Genomic DNA, 13346 nt, shown 5'->3' on the forward strand with positions numbered 1-13346 from the left:
AACCTAACCCTAACCCTAATTTTAAGCCTGAAATACCCAAAACAAAGCGATCTCATTGTGAGACCGACCTTAAATTAAGATCAATCTGTTTTACTTTGTTTTTGTTTTGAATATCTCTGTCATTTCAAAACCGATTTTCATCAAATAAACTTGAAAACCTCTTCAAATTGAATGTTCTTTAACATTTTCTGAAATTGTTTTTAATCAAAGTGCTAAGTATCTCGCACAAAGTTAAAAGTTGAATCCTCACCTCAACCAATACTAGGCTATCATATATTTAGGATATTTATCTATGCCCTGAGATAATGGGTGACGGCCACATAAAAGATCTTTTGCTATCTTAGTTATTTGAAAACTCATTAATTCTTACAACATTTTTCTTTCTTTACAAATAAGGCCGATCGACAATAAAATGCGTAAAAAATACACTGAATTGCTCCGTATTGTCTCAAAACTGAATCGAATTACCTGTGCTTGACCCCAATAGCTTCCCTTTTGCCCACTAAGAGAGAATATACTGTCTGTAGAATTTGGGAATGTTGTTTCTGACTTGTAGACATTCAGTGAGTTGATAGCGTTGCCGTACATATGATACCAAAATGTCAGGCAATAGGACCCGTAACGATACTGGGCGGAGCTCCATAGCCGTGCGAAATCCCCATAGACACGTGGAGAGGATGTCTCTATGTACATGTAATATCCGTCTGCGTGGAGGAGAACCAAAAGTTGTCAAACGTATAATAACCGTTTATTAGGTCAAGAATTAAAAGCACCACGATGTCGGAGGGATACTTAAAGTAAAAATCACTGCCTTAAACAAAATAAATAATTGTTCTTTGTCAATTTGTATTCCATCTACCTTCTGCTTGTACATAACTTTTTCAAATTATTTCATCGCAATTGTTTAGTATTTTCTTGATTTTGGATTAATTGGTCTCAATTTCGTAATCTAAAGGAATTTGTAATTGCTTTGGATGGATCAAAAAAATGCTAGAGTTATAACATTTGATGCTCATGTGTAGGTCAGTTCAATCACAAAAACATCCTACCATGTAAAAATGTAGCAATAAATCCTACGATATAAGGAGTTATCACTATGTTCTTACTAGACCATAACTGTAGACGGCTTGGTCTAGAGACTGATTATATCATAACTGTTGTTCACATTTTGTAAATCTAAAATGCTTAACATTGATTATATTGATTAACTTTTTACACTGCTTGTTTCTATGCCTAACTTTTTTAGAACTAGTTTGCACTAAAGCTGGGTTTTTGTTCTATCTGTAATTAGTAAATAATGTCTTTAAGATCATACATGACACAAAAGAACTCTGGACAATTACAAAGCGTATCCGAGAAAGAAATATAATCAAGAAGTATAGAGGTGTTAATCCTTAACCTACGAAAATGCGCAAACATTACTAACGATAAAAATCATCATAAACTGTTTGAAACATACAGGCAACAAAAACTGTCATAGGAGAGCTCAACAGCGGCATCTGCAAATCTCCTTCACAGAACAGAAAAACACTTGAAGGGATTATACTGCTTACAGCCGGTGGTATGGTCACCAGATGGTCCGGTGCCAGACGACCCAGTACTGCCACTTTTACGGGTCCAGTCAAAGTCATCGCCGTATGCCTGCTGCCATCCACAGAGACCGGATTCAAAGTTACAGTCAAAGTCGTCCGGAACTGCTCCTGGATAATAATGGTTTAAAAACAAAACAAAACAAAAAACTTGTGTTGAAGATACTATTTGCTTCTATCTCAACATTATGCTCAGAGTTTACTTCCTCAAATTTGAGTCGTAAATGAGCATGATGCTGCATGTCACGTCGAGAGTTGGCAAGACTACCAAACACTTGCTGTAGCAATTGCTTTGGGGGTCATTTTACGAGTCCGACACCGAAGAATCACACAGACCACGAGTTCAACATCGAAAAAAAAAAGAAAAAAGTCAATGAGTCATACAGCCCACGAGTCGTCCAGTGCCCACGAGGCAAATGAGTTCGACACTTAACAAATAAGGCCCATGAGTTCAACACTGGACAAATAAGGCCCAAGAGTTCGGAACTACGTAATTCGACATTACAACACATTGCTTATCTTGTCGGTCTCGTGGGCCTTGTTTGCTTTAGTGTCGAACTCATGGGCTGCATGACTCGTGGGTTGTATGAATCGTGGGTGTCCGTCTCGTTACGTGCACCCTTCACGTTTATTCAATTACAGATTCCATCTCCTCTTCCGTCAGTAAAGCTCACAGGAAAATGACGAAAAATTCATTCGCGTTCAAAGTGCTTTGAAAGTGCGACCTCAATCGGTTTCAAATTTGAATTGCATTTCTAAAGTAGGTGAATAAATTCAACCTTTTTGGGGTGGAGGTGAAGCGATCTTGACCCTTATAAGGCTAGATTAATCGGTAAGTTACATTGTATTAGGTACATTTCTTGCATTCGTTGTGGCATTAATCGCAGCTACACTAAAGTTATTCATGAAAACTTTAATTCAAGGACAAGATAATTGCGCAAGTTTGCTACTGGGAAATGACAAACAGGCCTTATAATGGTCAAGTCTTTCACGCCGATTTCGAGGCAAAAAAACGTTTTTGATTTCAATGTGTGATAATTCCAGGTTGTAAGAAGGTACATACAATCTTTACGGAGAAAATCATTGAACATACGGATGCTGCCTGAAAGATACTAGTATTGCATGAATAATCGCTCTTGAAAGTCAAAAGGTTATGAATTATATACTCTTGCTACACCGTAACTCTTTATGATCATCAACTTTGAAAACGTACTCAACCCGGATTGAACCGATTTAATATTGATTATAAACCAACCCAAAATAATCTGCATGGTGTTAAGTATCAATCATTCTCAGGAATCTTTTTTTCATTTCACATTGTAGGATTAAGATCAATGCTTAAGAAATTGTAGGCACATTTGATGTTACAGTACGTTGTCGAATGTTGCTATTATACGCTGACGGTTTTGAATCATCTTACCCTGTGTGGTCTGATACCAGCTGCTCGTTGAATAATCTACGAAAAGAATAAGAAACCAGACAAATTGAATCGTGAGACCCTCTCCATCACACCGTTTATAATAGGGCAATGAATTTATTAGCAATTAATCACCCGATGTACGTTTTCCTGAAACACTAATAATGGGACGCCCAAGTCAATTTTCTAGCCAATTACGAATAAGACATAATTTAAAACTGCAAAAACCTCAAAATTAATCGACAGCCAAAAAAGAAAGAAAGCAAGAGACAAACAATTACTATAAAATGTATTTAGTAGGGCAATATGTATTATGAACTATATTTGCCTGTTTTTAAGTATGTACATTGATATCAAATGTTTTTCAAAGTCTAAATAAACCAGAATTGGACGGAAAATAACACAGTTTATTGAGTTGATAGCTAACCGTATATATGAAATTGATACCTACCGCAGTTGTATTCATCGCTGCCATCGTAGCAGTTGGAGTATCCATTGCATCGATAATAGTCTGATATACATGACCCATCGTTACATTGGAACTGCCAACTATAACAGGACTGATATCCTACGAAAAGAATCATCAGAAAAAGTTTCAAAATTGAATCTCTTATTGTTCATACGAAAAGGAGAGGAGATCTCTATTTTCTGTTATTGTAGCATACATCAGTCGAAATGCCAAATCTGATAGCCAGACAAGAAAAAAAAAAGGAATGGACGCGTTTGAAATTCAAATTTTAAATTCAGTTTATAAATTATATACTTTTGCTCCATCGTAACCAGTTATGGTCATCAACTTTGAAAACGTATCCGTCCCGGTTTGAACCGAGTTAATATTGATTACAAACCAAACCAAGAGATTCTGTATGGTGTTAAGTATCAATCACTTTCAAGAATTTGTTTTCATTATATATTGTGGGATTAAAATCAATGCTTCGGACGGAAATCGTAGGCACATTAAGTATGTTACAGTACGTTGTCGAATGTTGCTATCATCACGGTTTTGAATCATCTTACCCTGTGTGGGCTGATACCAGCTGCTCGTTGAATAATCTACGAAAGTATAAGAAACCAGACAAGTTGAATTCTTAGACCCTCTCCATTCATAGTAGGGCAATGAAGATATTTACAATTCATCCCGCGATGTTGTGTCTCTAAACCACTAATAAGGGGACGCCCAAATCAATTTTCTAGCCAATTACGAAAAGACATGATTTATAGCTACAAAAACTTCCAAGTTAAACGACAGCAAGGACGAAGAAAGCAACAGAGAAAAATGTTATAACATGTACTAAGTACGTCTATGTATCTATCTTAATATAAACTATAGATATGTGCATAATAATAATGCATGCCATGAATATAGATATCAAATGTATTTCAATTTCAAAGTTTCAGTAGACCTAAATGTGACGGAAATGAGCACAGTTTATTGAGTTAATATTTTTCAGTATACATTAGGAAATTAACACCTACCGCAGTTGTATTCATCGCTGCCATCTCCGCAGTTGGAGTATCCATTGCATCGATAATAGTCTGATATACATGACCCATCGTTACATTGGAACTGCCAACTATAACAGGACTGATATCCTACGAAAAGAAACACCATAAAAACTTTGAAAATTGAATCTCCTTATAATTCTTATGAAAAGTAAAGGAGAACCGCATCTTATGTTATTGTAGCATACATCAGTCGAAATGCCACATCTGACAGACAAAGAAGGAATGGACGTGTTTCCTGCTTTAATCATTTAAAAAGACTTGAATACGCAAATAAATGTGATTGAATCTACAGCATTAGCCCCGCACTTCCAAAGGATGTAATTCTGCCAGTACTCAAAGATAATCCGCGTTTTCTTTCAGGAAACATCAACTTGACAGTGTATGTAGAGGGGGAAAAACATGTAAAGCATCATGATTCAAGTTGTTTCATCTGCGTATAAGTGGTCAATTCGATTTTTGTTATCTTCTATGTGATAAGAACACAGCTGGCATAGACAAAATTTTCACTGAGGTACTTCTTAACATTAAATATGATATTCTTACCAGGTGTAGACTGATACCACGAATTGGTTGAGAAATCTGTTAGGTGAAAAAAAAAGAAGTAAAGCGGTTTTTTTTTTTCATTTTTGTCCAAATAAGATGTTCAATGAAAACTAAATGGAATTCTGATAAATATATATATATATATATATATATATATATATATATGTAACTGTAGAGTAAAGTGGTGAATTTACATATTTATATATGTAAATCCACCATTTGACTCTACAGTTACTTATTGGCCAAAACGTCATATGGGTAAATTCAAAATCATTATATAAGGCCTATAGAAGTTCGCTTAACGTCTGTTGCCATTTTACAAAATAAATCAAAATGCACACACATCACCTTTCAAAAACCTTTTTGATTATAATAGCACCGGACAAACTTGATAACTCTTTGATGTTCTCAAAACGAAAACACTGATGACAAAGAAGTTGGAGCTACGAGGGGTGAACTTACCACAATGGTCCTCATCACTGTTATCGGCACAGTCGACAATTCCATCACATTCCCAGCTGCCCGGGATGCAGGTACCGTTGTTACATTGAAATTGATTTGAGGCACATCCTAAACGCAACGAAATAATTCAAATGTAAGCGGTGCTTATTTTCATGTGCATTCCCAAGTTTAGTACAGAAAAAAAAAACACATATATTTCTCATGAACACGTAGTTGCCGACTGCTTTTTTATGTATATTCTTTTAGCCAATTTTGTGCTGTTGGTTTTTTTTTTTCATTCTATATTCTTTTTTTCGGATTTCGCAAGCAAGAAACAAGGCTTTTCAATGAATCCTTCCTTTTTTATTTGTTTTATTTTGTTACATCCCAAAATTTCAAAATATAGCAATAGATAGCATTTCATTTCACTTTGATTTTTTTTTCTGTCTCGTATTATATAAGTGAGGTTTTGTTATGCTCTGTTAATTTCAATTTCGCATCAAATTGTACATGAAATGAAATATCTTGTAACTTTTTATTCTGATTGAATAAACAATGGAATATATGACCTTTAATATAAATCTGAATGAAAGAAATTGACTGTTTGTAGATAATGGCAAATCGACTTAGGACAGGCTGAATAGAGCGATGTATAACAAATTACACAAATAAATGTTACAGTGAAATAACAAAATTGTATTCATATATAAGATTTAAAAAATGAAATTTCGAACAGTTTGTATACATATGGCACTGTTAAATATGTTGTTCATGGTACCATCTAAAACACACACACACACACACGCACTCACACGTGGGTGATAATGCAAATGCAACTGACATTAAAACGGCAACATTTGATATGACGACTGCAGAGTACTTTAAGAGATAGGACGACTTTTCATTTTTATCAATAAAAGTGTTATTCATTATATATGTTTTGACTAAAAGATGACAATTTCCATATATTGCATGGGGGAGAAACAAACCAGTGAGGGAAAACGAAGTCTTGGTGCAAATCAAAAACAAATTACTCATCAGTTTACATTGTGTTTGATTCTTATGACGTCAGGCACGGTTTATACATCACCATGCACACCATAAAGGGGTTGTTCTCCCTGTTTTTTTTTAATCTCCCAGTATTACTTCTGAATAGGGATTGCATATATTCATAATTTTCTGCATCTCATATTATTATATCATTATAGCAGTCATTTCAACCTCGACGCCTGAAATGAGGTTTTTCTTACGTAAGTTCTCTTTGTTTTGCTTGTCGTGAGTACATGATAGGGCTATAATATCGTCACATACCTTGTTGGCAGGAGCCCTGGGAAAGCACAATGTCATCTATGGCGATATCACCTGTGAAGCTACTCCCACATACACCCTCAAAGGTAATGTAGAATGGCTGGGTGTTATTGTTCATGGTGACCTGTAATGATGATAAAAGAATTAAACAAAATAGACGTGATGGTATATTTTTTTTATTCTTAATCGCCCTCTTTTAGGGACTTTCCCGCTACAATATGTTTAAAACTTTAGTATGTTTTGTTTTATATGTTTATCCGGGACCCCTTTTTTACAAGCTCTGCTTCTTTTTGGGGGTCCCAAACCATTCATTATTCTTAATGCTGTATCCTTTTGTAAAAATAATGTCAAATGTTTAATGAATTGGTTAAATAAACTTGAACTTGAACTTGAACTTGGTAGGATGTTCTGTGATTGAACTGACCTACACATGAGCATCAATTGTTATAACTCGAACTTTTTTTTTAATCCATCCAAAACAATTACAAATTCCTTTAGATTACGAAATTGAGACCAATTAATCCAAAATCAAGAAAATACCAAACAATTGCGATGAAATAATTTGGAAAAGTTATGTACAAGCAGAAGGTAGATGCAATACAAACTGACAAAGAACAAATATTTATTTTGTTCAAGGCAGTAATTTGTACTCTAAGTATCCCTCCGACATGGTGTGAGTGAGCGAGTGTATGCGTGTGTTCATGCATGTGCGTGTGTGTGAGTGCGTGCTTGTGCATGTCCCGTGTACGTTCGTACGGGTGTTTGTGTATATGTATATCTACATAAATTCTTATTTATAGCATTCAAGACATCGTCCGTGCAATGCTTTTGTTTTCCTGTTTGTTACTATTATCATACATGTGTAATACATGTTGTTGTTTTTTCTTTTTTCTTGTCATGCCAGTGGAAGGCGAATTTCTTTATTTTTAACATACAATAGGGTTCATTGTATCATATTGTGGTATCCTTGTAACACACAGATAACCAAAGAAGAGATGAGCAAAGTCTACGTGAACCATGTTAACAGCGGTTTCAAGCAAAATCAATAATGATACCTGTTTTTTGTGAAATATTTACATGTCCACACTGTAAAAACATCGGTGTTATATTTTAACACCATGTGTGTTAAATCTAACACCGATCAAACTTCAATAGAGGACCACACCCACAGGTGTAGAAAATGCACTGTGATGGTGTTGAAAAGTGTTCCCCTGACACTTCGTGGTGTTAATTTGACACTGTACATGGTGTTATTTTAACACTGTACTGGTGTTAATTCAAAAATGACACCACATGGTGTTGATTTGATATTTGTTGGTGTTAATATCAATGGTTTAACACCCGTCCAGCTTCAATAAGAGACCACACCAGCTGGTGTTACTGTGGTGTAAATTTATTTTCACATTTTTTTCAAAAATCTAGTATTTTCATGTAAAATTCTTGATCGTCTTGTTTAAATTAAAAATCTGCAAGAAGTGCAGTTACTAAGAAACTCTTCAAAAAACAGTTTCAGTTTTGGAAATGACACCCGGAGGTGTTGATTTAACACCATAAATGAGCACTGAAAATTTAACACCACCTCGGTGTTCACTATTTAACACCGGACTTTTTTGCAGTGTAATTGTTCTCTTCTCTTTTCTCTCTCTCTCTCTCTCTCTCTCTCTCACACACACACACACCCTCACACTCTCTCACTTACAATCAGATAAGGGTTGCAATAGTGTTGACCAAAACTTGATACTGCATCTTCTTTCCTTTTTTTTTACATTCACTTATTAGCATAATTATGATTATAGTCTTGAGAAACATATTATGTCATATATTTTTACATTCACTCATTAGCATTATGATTATAGTCTTGAGAAACATGCTAAGTAAACGTATATGATATAACTTACCTGTGCTTCATTCCACACGTCGCCGACTTGTCCCGTACGTGAGAATAATACGTCGCCTCCACTCGCTGTACTTGATGCTGACTTGTAGACATTCAGTGAATTAATTGTGCCACCCGTACATATGGTACCAAAATGTCAGACACTGGGGCCCGGAGCTATACTGGGCCGAGGGGCTCGTCAAGCGTGCGACTTGGCCGGAATAACGTGGCGAAGATGTCTCAATGTACATGTAATATCCGTCTAATATGAAACGTAAATGTAACAAAAAAGTAAATGCACAAACAAGGTACATAAGAACAGGATATTCGTTTACAGTCCGTCAGTCCGAAAGTTCGTCATTCGGAAGATTCGTTGATCCGATAATATATACGGTTCTTTATTCCGAAGGTTCTTTATTCTGAAGGTTCATTAATCTAGATGAAAGAAATGAGGTTCGTAAAATTCTGAAGTTTCGTCAGAACCTCACTTCGTTTTGGTTAACGAATCCTATTTCCACTTTCAGGCGAACGAACCTTTGGAATAATGAGCCTTAATATATAATTTTCGGTTGTTTGAGTCTGCTGAATAACGAACATCATGTCGTTTTCAAATTAAAGAACCACTGGAATAACGAACATCACCCAAGTATAAACATGAGATACACGTACACAGTGAAGGCAAACACAGACACACATACTCACATGTATCATAATAGAAAAAAAAAGAACGTAACTTGTACGTGCAAGTGAAGGAGACAGAAGAAATCTTGTATCCAAGACTTTCAGCCGCAGCTTTCTATTATTTCCACTGCTTTGAAACTCTGTCCTTCTACCAGTGAAAGGAACAGACAACATAACACAAAGTAAAGGAGACAGTACCGAGCGTTTTTCAGAGAGAGAGAGAGAGAGAGAGAAAGAAAGAGGGAAAAACAAGGGCACTTATACGGCATGATGTTGCGCAATGCAAATACTTAAACGGATGTCTGTTTGTTGTTGTGTTTGTTTCTTGTTGTTTTTTTTTTTTGGGGGGGGGGTCGAATAAAATGTGGGACCCACCTTTTATTAGGATCACTTCTTTTTGGAATATGCCAACCATTTCCCAACAAATATTCACCAAATCACTTATAAGATTATGAAAAATCATGTAGGTCTAAGACGAATTCAAAGTTGTTGTTGTTTTTTTTTTTTAGATTCTGTATGAGTTTTCCATAAGACATAAAAAAAAACTATAAGGGAAAAAGAATTCAAAGTTCATTTGATGAATATTATATCTCTTGAAATAACAGAGATATCCGAAAACAAAGTGGTCCTAATAAAGGAGGGGACTAACCTCTTATTAGGATCACAACCAAAACTATACCATCCCTAAAGGCAATAAATAATGTGAGTGCTTACAGCCGGTTGTATGGTCCCCGCTTGGTCCGGTGCTTGACGATGAAGTACTACCACTATTACGGGTCCAGTCAAAGTCATCAAAATATGACTGCTGCCATCCACAGGTGCCGTATGCAAAGTCACAGTCAAAGTTGTTTGGTCCTGAGAGAATGATAACAGCGTATATAGTGCGATAATGGTTAAACATTTCATTCATCTCTTTTTTTTTTAGATATTTCATTCAAGGTTTAATGCATCGCACATTTTTTTCCCTTGGCAACCCGTATCATAGAATGATCTCATCATTCCTCATTTTATAAAAGCATTTCTGACATGCCATACAATGTATGTCTAGGAGTTCATACGTCTTTTTTTCATAAAAGTTTCAACTGCCAAGATTTTGTTTGAAATAAATCTGTAGTATTCTCTAAACGTTCTGTGAAAGTAGATATGCATCAGGAAGGTGATTTACCTGAGGAAGTCATAAGCATGTCCATCCCAACAAATTTGCCAAGCGTAGACTACGCTCCAATTACAAAGAATAGAATCTATTTATTGGGAGCAATATAGAGCAAAGTGAATTGATACACTCTTGCATCTACTCAACAATTTTGTACGTTTTGTATTGAATTGTAAGTAAAGTGCTTCAAATGATCCGTGAGACAGGATAGAATCTACAAGATAGGAACATTGCTGGATGGGACAAATTTATTGCTTACCTTGTGTTGTATATGCAGGATAATATGCTGTATAACCCCCTGTAAAGAAAATGAAACAAAATTATGATGACAAAGATCAAAGCATGAGGAATATCAGGAGCGAGCTTTAGATCGGTGAAAATGCAACCTCTCGTGTCGGCTGTCTAGCGCATGTCCAGAACGCTTTCTTCTTCTTCTTCTTCTTCTTCTTCTTCTTATTTTTTTTTTGTTTGGCCTATAATTAGAGTCGTCTCAGCATTTTGAATTTGACTTAAATTAGCTAAAGTGATAAAACATGGCATGTTGTTGGGGATTTTTTTACGATAGAATGATATCGGAATTTAAATTAGATGTAGACGTGACGTCATTGCCAAGCGATTCTTCAATAACGGTGCGCACACAAATTAATTTCACGAATGAAAAGAACAAAATATCGAAGAAAATGCAACCCGATAATCGAACAATAACTATGATTAGTATACCAACAAAATACTCACACACACACACACACACATACGCATACATACAAACGAAAAACGTGACCAATTTATCAAACAAAAGTCACAGACAGCCTAGTACCTATTTTGTGATTCGAAAAATATTGTCTTTTTTTCTGTATTATTCGTTTGCCAAGTCATCATTTTAACAATGTTTCTTTATTTGTTCATATCTGCGTATTCAGCGTACCTGGACGTGCCGTAGAGCATTCGTGAAACTACATTTCGGAACGTTGCATCCACAACTCTTATGGTCAAAGAATGTATGACACAACTTCTGCCCTGACAAGATTCTGAGTTAACAATGTTACTTTTTTATATACGATACACATTATAGGATTATTCATAACATTGCTGCATTAAACACTGTAGTCAATCAGAACGCAGCTAAATTGTAACGCTTGTTGATGGTTATCAAGGCTTCAGTGTAATGGACAGAAAAAAAAGGTATTTTTTGTATACAGAAAGCATAATGATATCTTGAAAATGATCTTGAAAATCACAGCTTTATTTGAAAAATTGGAGAGTGCTGCAAAGTTTAGCTGCCCCATACAATTTCTCTTTTATTTTTGTTCCTTAAAGGGACTGTACAGTACTGGTTGAGGTGGGGATTCATGTTTTGAACATTCCTAAATGAGATAATGAGAAACCTCTAATGAAATATGAAAGAAGGATTCAACTTTTATTTGATGAAAATTGGTTTTCAAATGGCTGAAAAAGGCCAAAAAAGTGATAATAATAAAAGGCGACATGCCGCTCCTTTTATTAGGATTTCTTTGTTTCACCAGTTCTGGATAGGCTATTTGAAAATCGATTTTCATCAAATATACTTTTGATACCCTTACAATTGCATGCTCTTTGACATCTCATAGAGTGGTTTCTGAATATCTCTCAAAACGTTAAAAGCTAAAACCCTCACCTCAACCAGAAATGTACAGTCCCTTTAATGTTTCACGAGGAACATTGAAAGCAACTGTTACACTGCGACAGGTTTAACTTACACCTGATTTCGTATAGAAAGCAAATTTCATAAGAATTCGAGCAAACACTTTGCGACATGAAGCACTTTCCAAAATGTATGAACACACGGCTCAGAAATTTCTGTTTTCTCTCTCTCTCTCTCTCAAAAAAAAATACACCGTTTAATTATTTGACCTACACTCCACCTTAAGAAAAATATGTTCAACTTTTTACCTTTATGGAGGACACAATGGGAGCACCTTTACGGGTGCAATTTGCACCTTTCCGGCCAGAAAGGCTCAAAGTTCGACCTTAAAAGGTGCTTCTGGCTTGAAAGGTTCAACGTTGTACCCGTAATGTCCGTATTGTTGCTACAATTGTGTCACTCCTAAAAATATACAAAGTTGGACCTATTTTTCTTTAGAGTTTGTGAAGAACTTGTGACGTTAACAGAATGAGGTGTACTTACAGCACTGGGCGACTGTCATGAGGAGCACTAGTGCAGGCAAGGTCGAAGCCATGGCGCCGATTCTGCCTAGTCGTACTTGGCAAATCCAGTTGACGAAGTCTCCACTGTAGGAAACTCAGTTGGAATAGCAGGGCAAAACCGTCGACATTTATAGACCTTCGGATCGTCATAATCAATACGTTTGTCGTCAGCTCTTTTAGGCCATGAGACTACTTTTCTAAGTCAAAGCAATTGATTTATCAAAATTTGCTTTTACAAGTGTCTACAAAATAAGTCAATCCGGTGAAACCTGTTTTTCTGAATTTATGTAGGAGGTATATAATTATCAAAGAACTTCAGAAGACAAACATGAATGTCGAGCAGATGCTGTGTAGTTTATCTTTTACAATAAGATTAACTTCGTCTCGTTCAACTATAATTTTGTTATAGGAACAGTATGATAAGATTTCGATCGATGAAAACTCGATCCACTTGTTCTCCGACAAATATCAGTGTTCTATTTCACGGCACCTTCAAACACAATCAATAAACTGGTACAATTTCTTTTGTTTATTCTACAAGCCAACGTTTCTTGTTATAGTAAAACCTTTTTAATAATTTCCTAAAATATATTGATCAGTACACTAATATCAGGACGAATATCGATACGAATCAATTAATACAAGCGC

The 13346-nt window shown here is 35.7% G+C and overlaps 1 protein-coding gene and 1 long non-coding RNA gene across 2 annotated transcripts in view; both read right to left on the minus strand.

Moving 5' to 3' along the window:
* LOC139736249 (MAM and LDL-receptor class A domain-containing protein 2-like) overlaps positions 1–10216 on the minus strand; it is a 182721-nt gene extending 172505 nt beyond the window's left edge. The window contains exons 1-11 of the mRNA XM_071646980.1: positions 10076–10216; positions 8703–8942; positions 6808–6928; positions 5518–5625; positions 5056–5091; positions 4483–4599; positions 4024–4059; positions 3458–3574; positions 3010–3045; positions 1554–1700; positions 469–704 (exon numbers count right to left, since the gene is read on the minus strand). Coding sequence (XP_071503081.1) covers positions 469–704; positions 1554–1700; positions 3010–3045; positions 3458–3574; positions 4024–4059; positions 4483–4599; positions 5056–5091; positions 5518–5625; positions 6808–6922 — 948 coding nt within the window. The 5' untranslated portion in view covers positions 6923–6928; positions 8703–8942; positions 10076–10216. The remainder of the gene's footprint in view (positions 1–468; positions 705–1553; positions 1701–3009; positions 3046–3457; positions 3575–4023; positions 4060–4482; positions 4600–5055; positions 5092–5517; positions 5626–6807; positions 6929–8702; positions 8943–10075) is intronic.
* Positions 10217–10772: 556 nt separating this feature from the next.
* LOC139736243 (uncharacterized) lies at positions 10773–12783 on the minus strand. Its single transcript, XR_011711246.1, has 2 exons — positions 12679–12783; positions 10773–10812 (listed from the first exon to the last, which is right to left on the minus strand). It is a non-coding gene; the product is annotated as an uncharacterized lncRNA (long non-coding RNA).
* Between the last annotated feature and the right edge of the window lie 563 nt (positions 12784–13346).

This window comes from Diadema antillarum, unplaced genomic scaffold (genome assembly GCF_040938485.1).
Source record: "Diadema antillarum isolate AM-2024a unplaced genomic scaffold, OU_Dant_1.0 seq00000634_RagTag, whole genome shotgun sequence".
Taxonomy (NCBI): domain Eukaryota; kingdom Metazoa; phylum Echinodermata; class Echinoidea; order Diadematoida; family Diadematidae; genus Diadema; species Diadema antillarum.